The 23,650-nt window shown below is 39.1% G+C and overlaps 1 protein-coding gene across 50 annotated transcripts in view; it reads left to right on the forward strand.

The window, feature by feature from the left end:
* Window positions 1-23,650, forward strand: part of RIMS1 (regulating synaptic membrane exocytosis 1) — a 606,124-nt gene that overhangs the window by 96,166 nt on the left and 486,308 nt on the right. For 45 of the 50 annotated variants that reach the window (XM_027550929.1, XM_027550882.1, XM_027550886.1 and 42 more), the window contains exon 2: window positions 14,821-14,901. The exons of the other annotated variants lie outside the window; for them this stretch is intronic. In XM_027550929.1, the coding sequence (XP_027406730.1) occupies window positions 14,821-14,901 (81 nt within the window). The remainder of the gene's footprint in view (window positions 1-14,820; window positions 14,902-23,650) is intronic. 50 annotated transcript variants of the gene reach the window in all.

Consider the following 23,650-nt stretch of genomic DNA (forward strand, 5'->3'; position numbering starts at 1 on the left):
TTTCCAGTAGTCATGTATGAAAATGAGAGTTGGTCCATAAAGAAGGCTGATCGCCAGAGAATTTATGATTTTGAACTGTGGTGTTGGAGAAGACTCTTGAGAGTCCCTTGGACAGGAAGAAAATCAAACCAGTCAATCCTAAAGGAAATCAATCCTAAATATTCATTGGGAGGACTGATGTTGAAGCTGAAGCTCCAACACTTTGGCCAACTGATATGAAGAAGTGGCTCACTGGAAAAGGCCCTGATGCTGGGAAAGATTGAATGCAGGACGAGAATGGGATGATAGAGGATGAGATGGTTGGATGTCATCACCAACTCGATGGACTTGAGTTTGAGCAAGCTCTGGGAGATGGCCAAGAATGGAAACCTGGTGTGCTGCAGTCTATGGGTTTGCAAAGAGTCAGACATCACTGAGGGACTGGAAAACAGCAAATGATTACTACCTGCATAAAAAGCTATCCAACCAACATACAAAATCTTTAAGCTTTGCCCAAAGGATTGCTAGTTTAGGCAAAATCTGTCCCTTTGATGATCTGATATTGATGGTTAATTATAAAATAAAATAATTTATTATATAACTTTTGGTGTCATCTCTCAGTGAAAGTAATATATAAGAATAGAGAAAAATATGTACTCTTAATCTGTATTGTCTTACTTGGAAGATGAACTTTCTGAGAGTTGGGTGATACGTTTATTCCATGGACCAAAATGTAAGGCCTTTGCCTATGTTCAGGTAGACACAATAAAGCTTTTAGACTAATAAGTGGCCACATCAAGATATTCTCCCCTGAAGTTTAGTGCAGTTTTTGTTCTTCTGTGTCACCTGGAATAATTTACCAAGCATTGATTCTGTCCTGTGAAGAATTCTTATTTTTCTCATGTTGCAGTTATCAAGTGCCACATCATCACTTTCTGAACTGTATTTTATTCCTTGGAAAATGCTACATATTATGCTTCTGTGTTTAGAGAACAGTGAACACTAGCATTTTGAAGAGTCTGAAAATTTAAGCAGTAAGAAAACCTACCCTGCCTGTCTAAATTAACATTCTCCTCATTTATTTTATTTGATCATTAAATCATTTCCTTTCTGTGTTTAACAGTTCCTAGGGAGGGTTTCCCTGAAACAAAAAATTCTTTCTGAAATGCTAATTTTGTATAACACGTCAACCTTAGAAAGATGTCATTATCATCATTATTATTCTTTTATATATATATTTTATATTGTGTTTACATATTCATATATTAGATGCCAGGTATGCTCTTTAAGATTTATTAGAGTTTTATAATGTAACAAAAATTTAATTTAAATTTTCCTGATGGGATAAAATTTTAACCTTTTTCTATTATTCTTTTTTACTTTTCTCAAATATATTTCAACATAAAACATTAGTAAAATGTAGATTGAAACTTTTAAGTAAGAAAAAATGAGGTTACAATAACCCTGTATACAAGACAGCAAAAGAGACACTGATGTATAGAACAGTCTTTTGGACTCTGTGGGAGAGGGAGAGGGTGGGATGATTTGGGAGAATGGCATTGAAATATGTATAATATCATATATGAAATGAGTCGCCAGTCCAGGTTCAATGCACGATACTGGATGCTTGGGGCTGGTGCACTGGGACAACCCAGAGGGATGGTATGGGGAGGGAGGAGGGAGGAGGGTTCAGGATGGGGAACACATGTAAACCTGTGGCGGATTCATTTCAATATATGGCAAAACCAATACAATATTGTAAAGTTAAAAAATAAAATAAAATTAAAAAAAAAAAAACCTCTTTGGATGGTTCTGTGACCGTGTTTTGGAAGCCATGCACTGATAATTTCCCCTGAATATCACTTCTGTCAATTGGCCTTTTTCTAGGACCTGGATATTAGAGGAGCATCATAAAATTTGAGTTTATATTCCTTTCTGTGGACCTAGAGGGAAAATATTGCACAAAAAAATGGAGCCAGGTTTTAAGAGAATTGTTAACCAAAAGAATTGCAGCTAGAGTGGGCCAGTTCCCTGAGCTAATGCCTTAGGAGACTACCTGCATAAAAAGGAGACATAATTGAGGGGCTGATGAGAAAGAAGCAAAGATTTGTATAGCTGATTCACTTTGCCATGTTGAAACTAACACAAGATTGTAAAGCACCTATACTTCAATATTTTTTTAAAAGTATCTTAGTTCTTGAGGCTGATGACCAAAAGGTCATCCTTAAAATTTTGAAAGGACTCATAAAACAAAGATGATATATCTTTCAAACTCTTTCTTCTTGATGAGTGATCATTTTTCTATTTCCATGATTTTTAAAATATTAAAGGACTTTGCTTTTGGAAAAAGAAAGAAAGTAGCAAAGAGATTTAATTCAAGTACACGGAGAGATGTCTCTGTGGCTTTAGGTTTGCCTACAGCAGAAGCATAAGAGCCATAGAGGAAATTAGTGACTTGGATGGAAGGTGTGTTGAATTTAAGTCTTGGAGTTTAAGAACCTCTCATGTTTTTCTTTACTCATAATATGTACATAAGAGGTGTATTCCAAGGAAACCCTAGGAATGACTAGCTGGAACTCTGGAAATGATAGCTAAAAAGCAACCTGAACATTACTTATATGTTATAATGGAATTATAATTATTTTATGACCTTGGAGAACTGACATGACAGTGTAGATATACATTTAAAATAAAAGAGACTATAGTTTTTTTCTTCAAAATGAATATAAACTTTATATTTAAACATTTGGTGGGGGCAAGAGGCAGCCTCTATTCCATTATTAGCCTAGATTCCTACACTTAATCTTGTTGTTTCTGTACTTGAAGATAATATTTTATATTAAAATAGGAGGAATTTAAGCAATTTCAAATAATTAAAATAGTATACTAATAGAGCTCAGTTGTGGAATGAATACCGTTGCAATTTACACGTTAGGCTTTTATAAATGCTTTGTCATGTGGTTATTTAACTTGCCCACCATACAGAGTTGTGAGGATCACATGAGTTCATGCATATAGGGGCTTAAAAGAGTCTGTGTGATCAATGCTCAGTAAACGTAAGTTGGTAATTTCCTGCTGCTATTGATGAGCAAGCTGATTTGCTTTCAGGTTGTGGTATAGCACAGGGCATGGTACTTGGCACAGAGCAGCTGTCCTGTAAGTGTTCATTCATTGATCACAAAGATGTCATGGTCATTGGAGCTTCCCAGTCAGGTCCCTGGAACACACTTTCATTTCATGTCCTATTTCTAAAACATGTATTTCCTGAATGCCTTTCCAGCTGTTAACAAAATTTTTCATCCATACATAAGGACTAATTTGTTTCTTAGAAGATGCTAGTGAAGGATTAATGGAAGTCTTTAGCCTGGAAGGCTTCCTAGAGTTCAGTGCATTTGAGTTGAATTTTGTAAGAACTAAAAATGAATGGAGAGGGAAAAGGAGGCAGAACATTTTAAGCAAGAAATGTGGCATATGAACTGGAGATGCAAGCGACAGAAGGATGTTCTGAAATATTGAGATGGATGCACCTAACTTGAGAAGCAGACTCTGTTAGGAGTTAAGAGGAAGAGATTAGTGAATGAGGATGTGTGTAGGTGGGACCCTGGAACTAGACAGTGGTGTGTGTATTTGACATGATCGGGGATGGGAAGTGTTTTGTGGAATCTGAGGGCAGGAGAAGATGGCACTTGAGGAAGATCAACTCAAGCAGTTCACTCCAGAAAGAATATGACTTTGGAAGCAGAGGACTAATGCCTTACTGGCCATTAGAGAAAGTAAGAGGCCACAGGGCACCAAGATTGTGGACATCAGTAACGGGAGGGTTTAACTGACTACCAGGCACACTTTGGGAGGTGTTTCAGTCTAGGGTGGGGGGGACACTGAGTTTAGTACTTTAGTCTGATCTGGCTCAGTCATTAGGAAGGTTTTCAGGTAGACAGATTTCAGACCTGATAGGTAGTGGAAATTGAATTCTGGAAATAATAGTTCAGGAATCATCAGCCCCTCGGAAGCCACAAGAATGATGCTCTTATTAAGTCAAAAGTGCTCAGAGAGTGCTTACCCTTGTCAATGAGGAGTCAGCAGTCCTAGTCTGTGGATTACTTTTCCAGATCTCATACACCTCTTATTTGTCTAAATATCTTTACATATTTTCATCAGTTTGGTTGAAGGGGAGAAGAAAATGATTTACAAGTTTTTTGATATTTTCATTCTGAATGTCAAAAATACTTAGAACAAGAAGCAATCATATTCAGGTATTAAAGTTTCTATTGATGTGTCCAAATGATTTGGATTCATCCTTTTGTCATATTTTGGGTAAAAAAAAAATAAAGCATCATGGCCTCTTGAAAAAATAAAGAAATCTTCATTTACTATAGGAAAGGAATAGTGTATATTTAGTATTGAGCACTTTCATATTTATATGAAAATTTATATATATAGTCCATGGGCAATGTATTTTCATATCTGATTGACTCCAGTTTCTCTCTAAGTTTCCAGCCAGGTGAATCAGATGAGAAATTAGTAATAATTAATTGAATACAATACCTGAAATATTTCATTAATTAATGCTTTTCCAAGTTCCAATTCCCCATTTTATCTATTTAAAATCCACTTAAATCCCACCAAGGAACTATTATGGACCTCTTAGTAGATATTTATTTAGCTATCTGGCTTCCCATGAGCAAGGAGAAGGAATACTTGTGGAGAAAAGGCACACGTAGAACAATCCTAAAGTCATTATTTAAAGAGCTATGGCTTTGTGTTACAAATAAAAAGCAGGAAAATCATTAGTTGTAAAGAAGCTCTGGCAATAATCCTTACAAATACCATTCATCCCTCCTTGCTACCGAATGGAATTTTTTATCCTGGACATTAAACTGTAGATAAGCATTATCAGACAGCTCTCTATTCTTCTAGGATCCTGAAATGTCCACAAGAGGATGTGAGGTGCTTAAAGCTTGAAATACTCAATTACAATCTTGTGTCTCATGCTAACACTTGAATGACAATGGAATAATTTATTTGATCAAAACAAAGCACTTCACAGAAGTGTGTAGTTTTTGAAATGAGTTGTGCTTCTGAGAAGAAATGGTAATACTGCACAAGTAAACATGTAACTTGGGTGACACCAAGGGCCACCTATGACCTGTGAGCAGATGGCATTCTAAAGGCATATGGGATCCTTAGCTCAGCTCCTGGCCCAAGGCAGACACTCAGAAATGTGAGCTGATATCACTCACTGTCCTCTTCCTGTTCTGTTATTGTAGAGTTTTTGTATCTGAATAGATTTACATTTCTTGAAATTCATCTTGTTTTGCTGAATTGCATTTTTGATTAATGAAGGCAGTTTTACTTACTTGACTCTCTGTGTTACTGTTTCCTTGTAACTTGATATCATTGCTGATCCAGCAGACTCTCTCATCTCAGTCATTCAATCGTGTGGCCCTCTGTGTAGGTGGAGAGACCACCCTCAGCCAGGCTTGAGACAGAGCCCCAGTTCAGAGTAAGGATCCCACGTTGGGCTCTAAGGCCCAGGAGCTGGCTGTGAATGGCCAGCCATTCACATGTGTGCATGTGTACTCAGTTGCTCAGTCATGTCTGACTCTTTAGGACTCCAAGGACTGTCGCCCTCCAGGCTCCTCTGTCCAAGGGATTATCCCAGCAGGGATGCTGGAGCAGGTTGCCATTTCCTCCTACAAGGAGATCTTCCTGATCCATGGATCAAACCAGGGTGAGGTCCTATTTATGAATGGAATTGAAGTACTAACAACTATAAACAATTTCCCCTTTAAGATAACCATATGTTAGTGGATGAGTGTTTGCTCAGTCATGTCCGACTCTTTTTGACCCTGTGGACTGTTGGGGTCCTCTGTCCATGGGATTCTCCAGGCAAGAATATTGGAGTCGGTTGCCATTTCCTTCTCCAAACCGTATGCTGGTTCCAAGATTATTCCTCAGTACTACCATTCTCATTCACTTTAGATCAATATGCTTTCTCTTGTTGTTGTTCAGTCACTCAGTCGTGCCCAACTCTTTGCCACCCCACAGACTACAGCACACCAGCCTTCCTTGTCCTTCACCGTCTCCTGGAGCTTGCTCAAACTCATGTCCATTGAGTCAGTGATGCCATCCAACCATCTCATCCTCTGTCACGCCCTTCTCCATCCATTCAACTTCTCCCTTTGTCAGGGGGAGTTCATCACCTGGGACTGTGCCTATAGATATAAAAAAATTAAAACCTTCCTCATGACTCTTTTCACACCCTACCTTACCTCACTCTCTATTTTCACATTGCTCTTTCCCCTCAACCTTCTGCCTCTCCACTGAAGTCTCCCCACCCCCCACTTTTAGTCTTGGAGGGTCCAGAAGGTGGCTTAGGCCTCCCTTGCCTCATCGGTGCCTCTGCTGCCTTGATTCTAGGATTGTTTCTTCTGGCTGGAAATACCTTACCTCTTAATAGATGAGATTTTTTTCCCCTCTATTGAATGCACACAAGTCATTCTCCCTTGCAGGTTTAGTGGCAGGAATTTTCTCATAATCTTCCTTTTTTCTAAAGTTACGTTCTATCTTGCAGGCAGCAGGTGGCTTCTGGTGAATGCACACAGATTAATAAGTAGAAAAATGTCAGCAGGATGGTGTGTGGGGAATGGTAGCAGATATAAATCCATAGGTCTATGTAACACTTCAAGAATGGCAAATGGAGACAGGAACTGATTGTGTTAATAGGAAATATTAGCTTGGGTAAAAGGTTAATTGGGTGTATTGCTGCCATGTTGGAAACAATATTAGGACCTTATAGAACCAAACCTGTTAGCATCCTGGAGACATGAGAGGTGATAAACAGGCAGATTTGAATGGTCCAGAAGACCAAGGGCTTGATTTCTTATGTATTATTTTCCTTCTTATCAGTCTTTGAGAAAATTGTTTTTCCCACATTTAAAATCACCCATTAATCTCTGTAGCAAATCGATATCTTGTTATCACCTTTATTTGAGAATCCTATACTTTTTAGTCTGGTTTTGTGAATAAATTCCTGGCCTAGTTAAGGGAGATTTAACTGTCCTCACAACTTACTGTGGAAACTGGCCAGCTGGGTTCCCTTTTCTTACAATTAACAGCCTAACTTACCTGTCCTCATTGTCTTTTTTAAAATAAAGGTCACTCTTATGTAGCTTCTGAGCATTCTCTGAATATACATCAGAGGTAGAACACACCCTGATGATCTGTGATTAGTACATCTGGCTTTTCAACATCCACTTTTTCCGTCTGGTGTAGAATTGTCACTGTTTCATCTTCATCTTAGGGGTAGCAGTTATCACGCTTATCAGTTCACTGCTAAGTAGACATAAATATGCAACTTTTAAAATGCATTTTGTAAAATAATATTTTCAACTTTTCTGCTTTCAGTATTAGTAAATGGAGATGAAAAGATCACTTTTGAAGATTTCCTTTGAAAAGTATTTTTGAAGAGATTTTTATCAACCAAATTATATTTGTCTTGCAAGTAATTTAAAATTTTTTTTCACTTTCTTGACTCTTTCTTATATAAGTTGCTTTTCTCTATATGCAGGATGACCCGCCTTGAGTTTTACATTCCCACTGGTTTCAAGGTCACTCTGCATTTCTAATTTAGCCAATCTGACACCTGCTGTCACCATTGTTCTGCTGATATATTTGGAGAATATGGTCTTGGAATACTAGAATAATGTTTCAAGAACACTCAGCTATGTGAGATATCTGAATAGTTTCAATAATATACCTATATCATGAAATCAATTATATTGAAACATATCTGAGGATACTGGACTCTGTAGCTTCATGATTGATTTGTATTAATTTTCATTCATCTTTTGAGTGTTAATGTCAGAGGGCATCGTTGAATGATGAAGAAGACATTACCTTTGGTCCCAAACAAAACTTGATACACATCTTGGCTTCTTAAAATATTAATATTTGCCAGTTATCATTGGAAAATAAATTTAATCTCTTAGAGTTGTAGTTATTTCATTTGTCAAATAGGACAATCAGATCTCCTTGCAGAGCATTGTGAAGATTAAATAGGATATTAACTGAATATTCTTGAACATTTTCAAAATAGATGACAATAAACAGAAGTTTTTTGTTAGTTTCCTACACTGTTTAGAAAAATCAATAGAAAGGGGGATTAATTTTCTATCTTTACTATTAAGGAATTACCTTATGTACAATTATTTTAAAGTTTTATTTGATAAAAGAGCAGGATACTAGATGTTAAATAGTGTCTCATTGTTTTGAAGTAACAATGTGACACTGAAGAGTCTTTTCCACAAAATTAATCATTAAGGAATTACCTTATGTACAATTATTTTAAAGTTTTATTTGATAAAAGAGCAGGATACTAGATGTTAAATAGTGTCTCATTGTTTTGAAGCAACAATGTGACACTAAAGAGTCTTTTCTACAAAATTAATCAGTTTTTTCTTGTTTAGAAAGAGAATGAACCTTAGTCATGTCATATAAAAACAAATATAATAGATTATACAAATCATAAAATTTGTTGGTCATACGTTAATTTATATTTTGCAGATATTTTATATAAATATGCTATAATCATGCAAAAAAGTATTACTTACATCTATTTGTAAATAACTGTATTTTAGCATGTTAGTTACTGAGGCTGGAAATATAAAGCATTTTGTCTTATTCATTTAACAAATATGTAGTGAGTGACTATGATGTTCTATGTGACTATGCCCTGTTCTAGGCTCTGGGCCTTTGCCAGTGAACCAAACAGACATCCTTCCTCTTGAGCAGCTGGTATTTCAAGCTGGGTTGAAGAGGAGAGGCAGATTTACAATGGCAACCCACTCCGGTATTCTTGCCTGGAGAATCCCATGGACAGAGGAGTCTGGCAGGATACAGTCCATGGGGTCGCAAGAGTTGGACATGACTTAGCACCTAAACCACCACCACCACCAGAGCAAGATGAGGTGAAGGGCACTGAAAGTCTGGTGGGGGCAGACTGTAGCAGTAGGGAACCACCAAACACTGACACTTGAGCCAAGACTGCAAAGTGGGGAGGGGTTAGTCTGATACATATCAGGGAGGGAATCTTTGGTACAAAGGTCCTGGTGTGTCTGAGAACCAGCAGCAAGGTCACTGCAGCTGGGTAGCATGAGTTGGGTGTGGATGCTGGGGAGGAGATAGTAGGAGAAGAACATTGGGAATTATGTGAGGCCAGATGACACTCCAAGGACTCCTGCGTTTTTGTGAGTAAACTGTAGTACCATTGCAGGATTTGGAGCAGAGGAGTCATGATTGATTTATCTTTCCAAAGGGTCTCTGCCAGCAGCCAGTGAGAAGTCTAATTCAGGAATCCAGTGAAAAGTAGCGTTGACCCCATCGAGGTAGCCATAGGGGAAGGAGGAGAAATGGGCAGATGGCTGCACATATTTGAAAGGAGAATCAAATCTGATGGACTGGACACAGGTACAAGAGAAGTGAGGCCTTGAGACTAAAGCTTTTCGCCTGAACAGCTAGAGAAACTTTTTACAACCAGCCAAGATGGTGCTGGCCCTGGAGGGTCAGGTGTCTAAGAAAAGGTGGATTCCGACTGAAAGTGTTGATTTTAAGAAGCCTACTGGAAACCCAAGCAAAAGTGTTGGGGAAACAACTGGATGCCTGCAGTTAAGAGAGATTCAGGGTGAAGACAAGACTTTTGCATACATTTTCATACTTTTGCCTAATGTCTTATGTAAGAAGGGTCTCAAGTGCTGAATAGAAGGTTCAGAAGAAAACAACTGATTACAGAGCCCTATTCTTGCCTATTTTTCCCTTACTTCTTTGTGTCTGATTGGTGATCAGCAAATTAGAATACTGTATGTTCGAAAAGTATTTCATTTTCTCAACATGATGTCATTATAACTGACAAACTCTTGTGACAAATGCAGACTAGTACAATCCTACCCAGGGAGTAGGCACAGACACACTTCCCCTAGCCTTGGTTCAGTGTAATTGTCTCTATCACTGAAGGAGAAACCCCAGTAAAGTCCAAAACCACAAAAAATGGAGAGTAGAAATGCATAGGTGTCATCCTCTGTGGTACGCTCAGTGCTCAGTCACTAGACTCATGACCTTGTCATCTAGCTGAGTTGAGATAAACTTTCATAAAACAGTAAGGGGTTTTTTTTTGTTTGTTTGTTTTGTTTTTTAGTTATTTTGCAGGGAAGGGGAGGCAAAAGTGGGGCTGGTGACTGCAGGCACCAAAATAGAAACTCAAAAGAGAGAAAGTGATTATGTAAATTGTGCCTTTTGAAGGCATTGAGAATGTTTCATTCACATACTCTAAGTCTCTGGAAGCACATTTAGTTCCTGTTTGGGGAGATGAAAGCCTTGCCACAGCCTCATCTGCGGGCTTGCGGCAGGGTGAGTTTCTCTTGTGTGTACGGTGCCGGGAAGGGTGGGCAGTTGGCAGTGGTTCAGCATTGATTGCAGTCATTCATAAAATCCAACCGCGCGGAAGGCGGAGTCCGGGGGAGCTTCTCTGAGATGCTTGCAGGATGCCTCATTTGAACAAGTCCTCAGTGATGCTTGAGGGATAAGGGGTGCTCGCAAGCACCGCCAAGATGGTGAGGGGTCCACCGTCCTTCCCAAGTAACTGAAGACTTTGCAGGAATCAGAGGTCACGCCTCTTGGACTCCTGGTCTCTCCATCCACAGCCTTTCTGGAAAGTCGGCTTTGTAGCTTATCTGTGGCCTCTTTGTGTCTGGATGACGGAGTAAATCATATGTAAGGAAGACCCTTCGGAGAACGCAATGGCACCCTACTCAAGTACTCTTGCCTGGAAAATCCCATGGACGGAGGGGCCTGGTGAGCTGCAGTCCATAGGGTTGCTAGGAATCGGACACGACTGAGCGACTTCACTTTCACTTTTCACTTTCATGCATTGGAGAAGGAAATGGCAACCCACTCCAGTGTTCTTGCCTGGAAAATCCCAGGGACGAGGGAGCCTGGTGGGCTGCTGTCTATGGGGTCGCACAGAGTCGGACACAACTGAAGTGACTTAGCAGCAGCAAGGAAGACCCCTGGGGCTTCCCAGGTGGTACCTGTAAAGAGCCCTCATGCCAATGCAGGAGAAATAGGAGATGTGAGTTTGATCCCTGGGTCAGGAAGATCCCCTGGAGGAGGGCATGGCGACCCACTCCAGTGTTCTTATCTTCATGAACAGAGGAGCCTGGTGGGGTCCCTAGAGCATTCATTGCAAAGAGTCTCACACACTGAAGGGCCTTAGTGCACAGCAGTGTGCTGATATATCACTATGGTGTTTAAGTATGAGGGGTCCCTGTTATTGTGTTACGATTAACGCCTGGGAGAGGATGGGAAGTGGTCGGCTGAACAGTTTCCACACATTACAACTGGCGACACCACTTTGGTTTATCCCTCAAACTGCAATAGGACAGACAAAACAATCCAAATATAACTTTAAAGAAATGCTAATTCATTCAGGCTGACAAAAATCTGAGGAGGGCGTTGTATTATTTTATGTATCTTATTCTGAATGTAGGGATTTTTTTCTTCTTCTCTTTCCCTGGAATTTCAATTTCATCTTAGAAAGTCAGATTAGAAAATGTAGGAATACATATTGGCATAGCTTCGTGCCCCCTCAAATTGGTTGAATAACTAGCAATCTGAAACTGATCACTTTCTCCCTGAGAACAGATTCAACAGCTAGCTGATTCACTCTAAACCTGAGATCAGGATATAAGTTAGTATGAAAAATTAGTTTTTTCTTATTTTGTTTTAAATAAAGTATATTAATTAAGTTAGTATATTTTAAATTAAATACATTAAATTCTAGCAACATTGTTTTTGAGTATTTATGTGTTTATTCTTATTATCCAAAAAGAGCTTTAAATTTTAGAAATTCAAATGAGGTTTTTATGGGCCAAAAAACTAAACAGATATTTCTCCAAAGAAGACATACAGATGGCTAACAAACACATGAAAAGATGCTCAACATCACTCATTATCAGAGAAATGCAAATCAAAACCACAGTGAGGTAGCATCTCATGCTGGTCAGAATGGCTGCGATCCAAAAGTCTATAAACAATAAATGCTGGAGAGGGTGTGGAGAAAAGGGAGCCCTCTTACACTGTTGGTGGGAATGCAAACTAGTACAGCCACCATGGAGAACAGTGTGGAGATTCCTTAAAAAACTGGAAATAGAACTGCCATATAACCCAGCAATCCTGTTGCTGGGCATACACACTGAGGAAACCAGAACTGAAAGAGACACGTGTACCCCAATGTTCATTGCAGCACTGTTTACAATAGCCAGGACATGGAAGCAACCTAGATGTCCATCAGCAGATGAATAGATAAGAAAGCTCTGGTACATTTACACAATGGAATATTACTCAGCCATTAAAAATAATACATTTGAGTCAGTTCTAATGAGGTGGATGAAACTGGAGCCTATTATACAGAGTGAAGTAAGTCAGAAAGAAAAACACCAGTACAGTATACTAATGCATATATATGGAATTTAGAAAGATGGTAATGATAACCCTGTATGCGAGACAGCAAAAGAGACACAGATGTATAGAACAGTCTTTTGGACTCTGTGGGATAAGGCAAGGGTGGGATGATCTGAGACAATAGCATTGAAACATGTATATTATAATATGTGCAAGAGATCATCAGTCCAGGTTCGATGCATGAGACAGGGTGCTCAGGGCTGATGTACTGGGATGACCCTGAGGGATGGGATGGTGGCGGTGAGGGAGGTGGGAGGGGGGTTCAGGAGGGGGGACAGATGTACACCCATGGCTGATTCATGTCAATGTATGGCAAAACCACTACAATATTGTAAAGTAATTAGCCTCCAATAATAAAATAAAAATATAGTAAATAAAATAAAAATAAATAAATAAGATTCTATAACATAGGCAGACCGATGAAATATGCCAGTTACTATAGTTTTAAGTAAAAACTACTCAATTCTTAAGATTAAATGAGAATTTTCTTACACAGACATGGTCTTTTATGCTGGCTAATAATCCACTTTTATTGGAGAAGAGTTATTTAAAAACATATTGAAGGAAAACTCTAACTGAGTGGCAGATTTCTTTTCTTCCCAAAACTTTGCCTAAATACCTGAATTTTCAGGAGGAAAAAGAAAAAGAAAAAAGGAAATGAACTAAGACAGAAGGTTGCATATGGTTTCTCTACATATAATTCTTCAAGATTTTCTCCGAAGTTGGTGATATTTCCGATATTTTCACAAACCAATGCGTGTAAAAATTCAACATGCCATGTGGGCTATTTTTAGTTGAGTGAGAATTGCTAAAGATTTCCCAGTGCAGTGAAATGTAACTTCCTGTGCACTGTACTTGAGTAAGTTATATTAACATTTCATAGCTCAGTAATACCCCAGGGTATTACTTCTCCTTGGCAACTGCCTTCTTGAATGTTCTCTGAACCTTCCTGCCAGAGGGTCCTTCTCCTCCAATGACTGGTGACCAGTCCATTAAGAGTTTAGCATTCACTCTAGACAGTTACCACATTTCTTTCCTTTGAACCCAGGAGGGGTGTCTTTGAAATGGCACCGTTTTCTTTTCTTGTCACATTATATACTGATTTCTAAGTCTTACTTGATCCTGTTTGGACTTAGCTGTGTGTGTGTGTGTGTGTGTGTGCACGCACGTTTCTGTGCAGTGTCCACGTTTGCCTGTATCATTTCTTTCAGAAGTGGAGAATTTTGCCATGCAGCTTTTAGCTCTGGAAAAACAGTTTATCTGCCACTACCTCACCACTGAGCCACCCCTTGAATAGCATGACTGGCCTTACAGGTAGTCAGATCTCCAAGTGCAGTCCAAACCACTGTCAAAGTTAAGAACCAGGTCCATGCTTGAGAATCCCAAGTCCTGTGTGGTTTTTCCATTTAGCAGAGTCTAAGAATCAGGGTCTCAACTTTCTAAACGGGGCTTCCCTATTCAAACCAAGGTTTGTTCAAGGCTTCTGAGGTAGAGGGATATCTGAGCCATCCAAGGACAGCCTCAGAGGGCTACGTTTTCTGGCTTATGCCGTGATTCTCTCCAGTGCTCCATTAAGTCCTGTTGACATCAGGTTAAGAGCATCTCCACCTGCTGCCCTTTGCAGCTGTGACCCATCCTCTGCATTTATTTATTCTGTGATGGACAACTTAAGACCCAAAGACCTTTTCCTGCCTATTTTCACACTGTGCAGGCATCTTGCATATTTATTTTGCATACTTATGGAGACACACACACTTTATATATGCACATTTCCCTCTGACTCTTCCTCCTTTCTTAGCTTGAATGAATTTAGAACATGGGGGATATCCTGAAACATCTCAGATCTCTGTTTTATTTTTTTTATTTTTTTTTTTTGCATAAAGAGAAGGGCATGAAGGGCATGAAAAAAAGTCCATGTCTTTCAGTAAGAAAGCCAAAGCCACAGAAAGTCCTGCCTGTTTTTAACATATCAGCACAACAGCTGCTCCTGTGTTTACACTTTCAGATGTCTCCATAGGGTAAAGCCAAAGTTTTCAGCAGCTTTGCTTCTATGGGGAAGCCTAATGAGGATCATTTTATTGATACTAAACAGGAAATCCAATACTGAGGCCAGCACCAGTATGGAGTTCATCTGGGTGTAATTGAGCTCTTGGAAGCATGAGCTGAAGGTTCCTAACTCCCAGGGCTTCTCAGGGTCTCCAGGTTAATACTTAGGGGCTTGCAGACAGTTCCCTTAAACTTGTTTTCAGTACCGTGTTTAATTTCCAGATGTTTCTCCCCGTTTTATAATTAATAGTGCGTTGTGCTGTCTATCATGCGCCCCAGGTGTGTGGTCAGGGACATGGTGAAGCCTGCTGCCTGCAAAGCCCCAAGAAATGTTGAACACCAGCCCCACCAGCCTCCACCGTGAGTATGGCATTGGTTTTATTGACTGAAAATGTCGTCTCTAACACAGATCTCTGGTTCCAGATGTATTAATTCACATTGCATGTGGGAGTGCAAACTCTGGCTGCTCTGGGGTGTCTGGGGGTAAAAGACTGCTACTGAATTAGATAAAATGATCTGGAAACTGAGCTCTGTGTTTCAAGCATCTTCATTAAGTGCTGTTTCTAATGCCATATGGAAAGCATGAAGCTAATTATAGGAAAGAGACATGTATTGGGGAACTCCGTGGTATCAGAAACTCTGTACCTTTCAGATTTAGAAAGTATGTGGATTCGAGCCTGAGACCCTTTCCGAGAAAGTAATGCAAAGGTGCAGAGCGGGGATGCTTTCCTAATTGTGAAGAAGGGAAGTGCATGGCTCGTTCATAACCACCCTCGCACTGTGTCAGGTAAAGGTCAGGGACAGTCCGAAAGAGGGATGGACCTTCAGTTTATTTTTATTATTGTAACCTCAAGTGTGGATATTCATGAAGGATTAAATGGCCCACCAAAGGGAATTAAAGGAGAAACTAAGTAAATGAACTCTGTGTTGCAAATGTGGATTTCTGTAAGGTGAAATGTAAAGAGCTTTAAAATCCTGCAGAGCAGCAAAATCTATTCAATCTTCTGAATAAAATTATGCTCCTGGTAAGAAAAATTAAACATTTCCTTAAAATGTCTCAGCAGTGGTAATACTGTTAGCATAACCAATACAGCCAAGTAGTTACTCCCAGGGAAATGCCTCCTTCCAAGTTATTTTTGCAAAAGCCATTGAAGAAATGTGTCTTAGGAGTGATTTTTCTATAGGTTTCCTTAGCTATCTGACAATTTTTTGAAGTAAAACCAAAATAAAGTAATAAGATTGTCCAAAGGCTATGAAAAGAAAAGTAAATTTTTGTAATTCTTTTGCTGTGTCAAGTTTTTATTCCCATTGGCAAAACTAAAATTAAATGAAATGTTTAAATGCTTATATTTTGCATACACACAGTCACAAATACAAAATTATTTATGGCTTGAGATATAAAATTTGGGTAAATAAATTTCAAGAGGCTCCATAAATGGGTTATAGATTTTATCTATGTGTATTTGAATATCATCTTCCACAGTTGATCAGTACTTCTCAAGGAACACGAATAATTTTCACCTAACTGTAGTAAAAATGGTTTATAATTGCATTGAAAAAAGTTTTAAGTTGGAAGAACTGTTTGTAATGATGTTGCCATTTTGTTCTATATATGTTCTAGCCATAAATCCATTTTCTTGATGGTGGAACTTTTTTTGAAAATTCATGGAAAACTTACAATCCCCATTTTCCATCATATATTCCAGGCATTAGAAAACAAGCAACTTTGGGGAAAGTGCTTTGAGGAATTAACATGAATTTTAAGATGTGTTATATTTCATATATTGAGGTTCCATTTTTATTTGTACCACTTATTCCAGTGTCCACCTAAATTGGAATTATCAGATACGAAGCAGCAATGGACATCCTTGCCAAAGAGACATTAATTATCTTTTCTTATTTTGCTTCTGCTTTCCATGGACTCCTAGAAGTGGAAAGCTGTTGTAACTTACCGTGAACCTAGTAGAACCTTCCTGGCTGCCTTTCTGAGTAAAGTGAATGAGAGTGGCTTTTGGGTTCTCCTTTCTGATAATCCTTTTCTTCACTCCACGCTTAACTAATCACAACAATGGACCTCTCTTTAGGTGACTTGAAGAATTTAAAGTTCGCAGTCCATTCCTCATTTCTACTGATTCTCTCTAGAGAGGGGTGTTTATAAATTGAGCTCTCCATTTCCATATAAGCCCCTTTCTAGGCTGCTATGAAAAGAATGACAGTAATTGGGGGTGGGGAGGACACTAAGGATGGGCTTTAGCCTGTAGGCCGGTGTTTTTAAATATGTGCATTACAACCTATCAGTGGGGCTGAAGATCAATAAAAGCTAGTTCTTTAGTGTGGAGGTTATGTTTAAATTTTGAATGGAACAGAAAATATAAGATGACATCCTGGGTTACTATTGTAGGATGAGCTTAGATTTCTGTACATGATAACTGGATCAAAATAAAATTTAATAAACACTACATTTAGTTTTGAGCATGCACTGATGGATTTTAATTCATCAGATTCTCATTATGTGTATGTATGTGTGTGTGTGTGTATAAAATATGTATAACTTACTTTAGCAGAAGTAAGAATAATGGCATATGAATAGGATGTGGGCAAAACTGGAGACAAGCAGATCAATTAAGGGACTATTGCAACTGACCAGAGAAGGACGAGGTCTTGACCTACAGAAGTAGCAGAGGGTGTAGGAAGGAAACATTTTAAGAGCTCAGTAAGAAGGCAAATGGGCAGTGCTTAGTTGCCAATTGAATATGGTTTGTAAGGAAAGAGTTTAAGGGGGGCGGTTGTATCAGTGGTTTGGGTGATTGAGGACCAGCAGCTGATGTGGGGAAATAAAGAAGTAAACCAGGCCAACCAGTAGGGTGGGCAGTGAGGAGTTCAGATCCTGATAGGATGATTTGGGGCACCTGTGCATTATCCAGGAGTATATGTTCAAGAACGAATTGGGTGTATGAACCCAAAGCACTCAGCTGGGGCAGTAGATGACATCACCAAAGGGTACAGAGTTAGAAAAAGTAACAGAGTGCCTGGGTAAAACCAGTGTTTAAGGAGTGGGTAAAAGAAGAGGCTCCCCTGACTCAACTGAGAAATAATGGTCAAAGAGGTAGGAGAACCAGAAGCTAAGTGGGAGGAGTCACGGAGGGTGCCCCAGAGTAGCAAATGCTGCCAAAAAATGCTAATAATAATAATTCAAGAGATTAAAATTTTTTTGGCCCCTTGGGTCATTGGTGGCATTTGTTGTAACACTTTAAATATCTGAGTGGGTGGAAATACTTTATTTGTATAGATGTAAGGGAAAAAAAATAGTCAGGAGGAAGAGATGGTGATTTTGCATGGGGAGCAGGAAAAGAGAGAGAGATTATTACCATGTGAATCGGTGGTAGAGTCATTGTATTCAGGTCACTCAGTGCCATCTGTTTTACAAGTTAGGTCAATGGCTGCACATGTCAATATAATTTGTATTTTGATAATCATGTATGTAAATGATCTGAAGATTCATTTTTCAGTTATTATTAAAATGTCACTTGGTCATATTTTAAGCATGCTGCTTAAGTTGTCATCACTTAATCAAAGTTCTGTTCAGTTCAGTCATTCAGTAGTGTCCGACTCTTCGTGACCCCATGGACTGCAGCACGCCGAGCTTCCCTGTCCATCATCAACTCCTGGAGCTTACTAACTCATGTCCATCGAGTCAGTGATGCCATCCAACCATCTCATCCTCTGCTGTCCCCTTCTCCTCCTGCCTTCAATATTTCCCAGCATTAGGGTCTTTTCCAATGAATCAGTTCTTCCCATCAGATGGCCAAAGTATTGGAGTTTCAGCTCAGCATCAGTCCTTCCAATGAATATTCAGGACTGATTTCTTTTAGGATGGACAGGTTGGATCTCCTTGCAGTCCAAGGGACTCTCAAGAGTCTTCTCCAACACCACAGTTCAAAAGCATAAATTCCTCAGTGCTCAGCTTTCTTTATAATCCAACTCTTACATCCATACATGACTACTGGAAAAACCATAGCTTTAACTAGATGGACCTTTGTTGGCTAAGTAATGTCTCTGCTTTTTAATATGCTGTCTAGGTTGGTCATAGTTTTTCTTCCAAGGAGCAGGTGTCTTTTAACTTCGTGGCTGTAGTTACCATCTGCAGTGATTTTGGAGCCCCCCAAAATAAAGTCTCTCACTCTTTCCCCATCTATTTGCCATACCAGATGCCATGATCTTAGTTTTCTAAATGTTTATCAAAAAGATTAGTGGAGTTGAACAGATTGAGTTTGATAGCTGCTATTCTTCAGGTATGAGATTCACAGCTAAAGCCCTCTCAAGTTGGGGGCAGCAGTTATATAATCCAATTAACTATTACTACATGATAACTGCAAGATTAGAAGTATGTCTATAAAAGAGAAAATGGCCTGTTCTCTTTGGGGTTGATGAGGTCAGACAAGAACTTTCAGAGCCTGAATTTAGAACAAAGTCTCCAGAAGAAGGAAATGATTAACTAGTGCCCCAAAACATCAAGTTGTGGGTGGTGATTTGAAACATGTACTCATTGCTGGAGCCTGAGAGTGTGCAAGTGTGTGTATCTGTGTATTTGTGTGAGTAAGAGTGCATGTGTAGGAGGGTGGGGTGAATGTGTTTGGGTGTGGTGGAGAGATTTATAACGACTTCAGGAGGTGCAGCACCAGTGTCTTTAAGGAAGAGAAAAGTGAAACTGAAGTCGCTCAGTCGTGTCTGACTCTTTTCGACCCCATGGACTGTAGCCTAACTGGCTACTCAGTCCATGGAATTTTCCAGGCAAGAGTACCAGAGTGGGTTGCCATTTCCTTCTCCAGGGGATCTTCCCAACCCAGGGATCGAACCCGGGTCTCCCACACTGCTGCCGCTAAGTCGCTTCAGTCGTGTCCGACTCTGTGGGACCCCAGAGACGGCAGTCCACCAGGCTGTCCTGTTCTTGGGATTCTCTAGGCAAGAATACTAGAGTGGGTTGTCATTTCCTTCTCCAGTGCATGAAAGTGAAAAATGAAAGTGAAGTCGGTCAGTTGTGTCCGACTCCTAGCGACCCCATGGACTGCAGCCTACCAGGCTCCTTCGTCCATGGGATTTTCCAGGCAAGAGTACTGGAGTGGGGTGCCATTGCCTTCTCCCTCCCACACTGCAGGTAGATGCTTTACTGTCTGAGCCACCAGGGAAGCCCCAAGGATGAGGATGTTGGTCTAACTTGGAAAGGATAGGCTATACACTTGGTCTTGTCTTTGGTTTAGTTTTAATACAGTATTTTGAAAGTTGACCTAACATTATGAGGTTTTTGAGTTTTTCCAAGTGATCATGGATTTTAGAACACTGACAGTCCTTAAGTCTACCAATCAGTTCCAGCTGTGGATGGAAGCAGGTCTAGGCAAGCGAGGCAGTGGTAGGGCAAATTTGAGAATGTTTCCCGGGTGGTGTAATCAGAGCACAGTGATTCATTAGCTCTGATAATAGAGTCAAGTGAAGAGGAAATAATTCACTTTATCTCTGGAGAGTAGGTGGATGTGATCATAGCAAGAAGAGTTAATTTAGGCACTAAAACAAGTTTAGATTTAGCTTTAGATGTATGTGAAAGTTGAAAGTGAAAGTCGCTCAGTTATGTCCAACTCTTTGTGACCCCATGAACCCCATGGAATTCTCCAGGCCAGAATATTGGAGTGGGTAGCCTTTCCCTTCTCCAGGGCATCTTCCTAACCCAGGTCTCCCAGATGGCAGGCAGATTCTTTACCAGCTAAGCCACAAGGGAAGCCCAAGAATACTGGACTGGGTAACCTATCCCTTCTCCAACAAATCTTTCTGACCCAGGAATCAAACTCGGATCTCCTGCATTGCAGGCAGACTCTTTACCAACTGAGCTATCAGGGAAGCCCCCTTATATATATATATGTATTAGTGGCCAAAGAAATCTCTGATTGAAATATCCAGAAGGTAGTTGGCTATTCATACCCCAAACTCAGGAGAGACTTACATGACTTAATTTGTGAACAATTATTTTATAATAAACTATGAACACAAGTGAAATAGCATTTAGAACTATACTCAGTATTCTGTAACAACCTGTAAGGGAAAAGAATCTGAACATAGTGATATATATACACACACGCACACACACACAATAATGTGTTATTTTCAAGTGTATGGCACGGTGATTCAGATAAATTTAATTTCAAAGTTGTTTTACAGAGTATGATTTCTATAAGATTAATTTTATATCTCTAAAAAGTAAATTTTAGGAGTAACTTTATTATTAAAATACTTGAGATTAGAAAAAAGGAAAAAGTAGGATGGAGAACATGATAGGAGATTCAGATAAATTTAATTTCAAAGTTGTTTTACAGAGTATGATTTCTATAAGATTAATTTTATACCTCTAAAAAGTGAATTTTAGGGGTAACTTCATTATTAAAATACTTGAGATTAAAAAAAAAGGGGAAAGCAGGATGGAGAACATGATAGGAATTAAAGTGAAGAGGAATTAAGTAAATTATACAAAATCAGGCAGGAACAAACTTTGCTCAGTTTTCCTGGAATTTTCCATGTTTTAGTGCTGAAAGTCTCATGTCTTGGAAACACCTGCAGCCCTGGGAAAACTGGAATGATTGGCAACATTAGAACTGGTAAATTTAGAGTATGAGAGTAGAAACTTAGAAAAAGAATATATAGCCAAGGAATAACCGTGTTTAGGCAAACAATTTTTACATTACTCTGGACAGTGACATGATCAAGAATAACTTGGATTCAGGAAGGTACATCCATCATACTTCAGCTCAGTCTTTTCAGTTTTCCTTTGTTTTGTTGGTGGTTGCCTGCTTTTAAAAATAAATAAATGCCACACTTGCAGTTCACCTTTTCAATGGGTAAAAGTTAGTGTTTTTATTCAATTGTTCAGCTGCTCAGTCCTGCCTAATTCTTTGCGACTCCATGTACTGCAGCATGCCAGGCTTCCCTGTCCTTCACCATCTTCCAGAGTTTGCTCAGACTCACGTCCATTGAGTCAGTGATGCCATCTAACCATCTCATCCTCTGCCGTCCTCTTCTCCTCCCGCCTTCAATCTTTCCCAGCATCAGAGTCTTTCCCAGTGAGTTGGCTCTTCGCATTAGGTGGCCAAAGTACTGGAGCTTTAGCTTCAGCTTCAGTCCTTCCAGTGAATATTCAAGGTTGATTTCCTTTAGAATGGACTGGTTTGATCTCCATGATGTGCAAGGGACTCTCCAGAGTCTTCTCCAGCAATACAGTTTGAAGGCATCAATTCTTTGGTGCTCAACCTTTTTCATTGTCTAGCTCTCACATCCATATATGAGTACTACTGGAACAACCATAGCTTTTGCTAGATGGACTTTTGTTGGCAAAGAAATGTCTTTGCTTCTCAATATGCTGTCTAGGATGTCATTGCTTTTCTTCTAAGGAACAAATGTCTTTTAATTTCATGGCTGCAGTCACCATCTGCAGTGATTTGGGAGCCCAAGAAAATAAAGTCTCGCACTGTTTCCATTGTTCCCATTTCTATTTGCCATGAAGCAATGAGACCAGATGCAATGATCTTCATTTTTTTAACATTGAGTTTTAAGCCAGATTTTTCACTCTCCTCTTTCATGTTCATAAAGAGGCTCTTTAGTTTCTCTTCATTTTCTTTCATAAGAGTGATGTCATCTGCATATCTGAGACTACTGATATTTCTCCCTGCAGTCTTGATTCCAGCTTGTACTTCATCCAGCTCAGGATTTTGCATGATGTACTTTGCATATAAGTTAAATAAGCACAGTGACAGTATACAGCCTTGATGTACTCCTTTCCCAATTCAGAACCAGTCCACTGTTCCATGTCCAGTTCTGTTTGTTCTTGGCCTGCATACAGATTTCTCAGGAGGCAGGTAAGGTGGTCTGGTATTCCCATCTCTTTAAGAATTTTCCACAGCTTGTTGTGGTCTTCATAGTCAAAGGCTTTAGAGTAGTCAATGAAGCAGAAGTTGATGTTTTTATGGAAATCTCTAGCTTTTTCTATGATCTAATGGATATTGGCAATTTGGTTTCTGGTTCCTCTGCCTTTTGTAAATCCAGCTTGTATATCTGGAAGTTCTCAGTTCACATACTGTTGAAGCCCAGCTTGAAGGATTTTGAGCATTACTTTGCTAGCATATGAAATGAGTGCAAAAAAGTTAGCAGTTTTTACAAAATTGTGCAACTTTTTCCACTATGCAATTTTGAAACAATGCTGGATTATTCCAAAAAGAAACATAATATTCATTAGAATCATCCCTATTCCCCTCAAAACTGAGCTTCTAGAAGCCACTAACCTATTTTCCATCTCTATGGATTCACCTATTCTGGATATTTAGTATAAATCAAATCACATAATGTGTGATTATTATGCTCTCATTTTTATAACTTGGTTTAACTTAGCATATTTCCAAGATTCATTCATATTATAGCATTTATCAGTACTTCATTTCTTTTATTGCCATATAGCATTGCATTATACCGCTTGTACAGTGAAACATATGCACCACTCTTGTGTCTGTATTTGAATTGTTTCCAATTTTTTATGCTGTATAAAGTGACCCTTAACATTTATGTACAGGTTTTTGCATAGACATATGTCCTTACTTCTCATAAGTATAAATCTAGGACTGAAATTTCTGGGTCATTTGGCAACTATATGTTTCCATTTTTTAAGAATTGTCAAACTGTGTTTGAAAATAGCTGCAGCATGTTACATTTCTACCAGCAATATAAGAGGGTTCCAATTTCTCTACATCCTTGTAAACACTTGTTATTGTTGGTCTTTTTAGTTATAGCCATCTTTGCAAGTGTGATGTGTATGGATGGTTATCTTATTGTGGTTTTGATTTCTTTCCCTAAACAATAATGATGTTTAACATCTTGCCACACGCCCATTGGCTATTTGTATCCTTTTTTTTTTTTGGAAAAATATAGATCAAATATTTTGTCTATTTTTTATTGGATTATTTGTCTTTGTTGTTTATATATATATATGAAAGTGAAAGTCACTTAATCATGTCTGACTCTTTGCTACCCCCCATGGACTATACAGTCCATAGAATTCTCCAGGCCAGAATACTGGAAT

The sequence above is a fragment of the Bos indicus x Bos taurus genome, chromosome 9 (genome assembly GCF_003369695.1).
Source record: "Bos indicus x Bos taurus breed Angus x Brahman F1 hybrid chromosome 9, Bos_hybrid_MaternalHap_v2.0, whole genome shotgun sequence".
Lineage (NCBI taxonomy): Eukaryota > Metazoa > Chordata > Mammalia > Artiodactyla > Bovidae > Bos > Bos indicus x Bos taurus.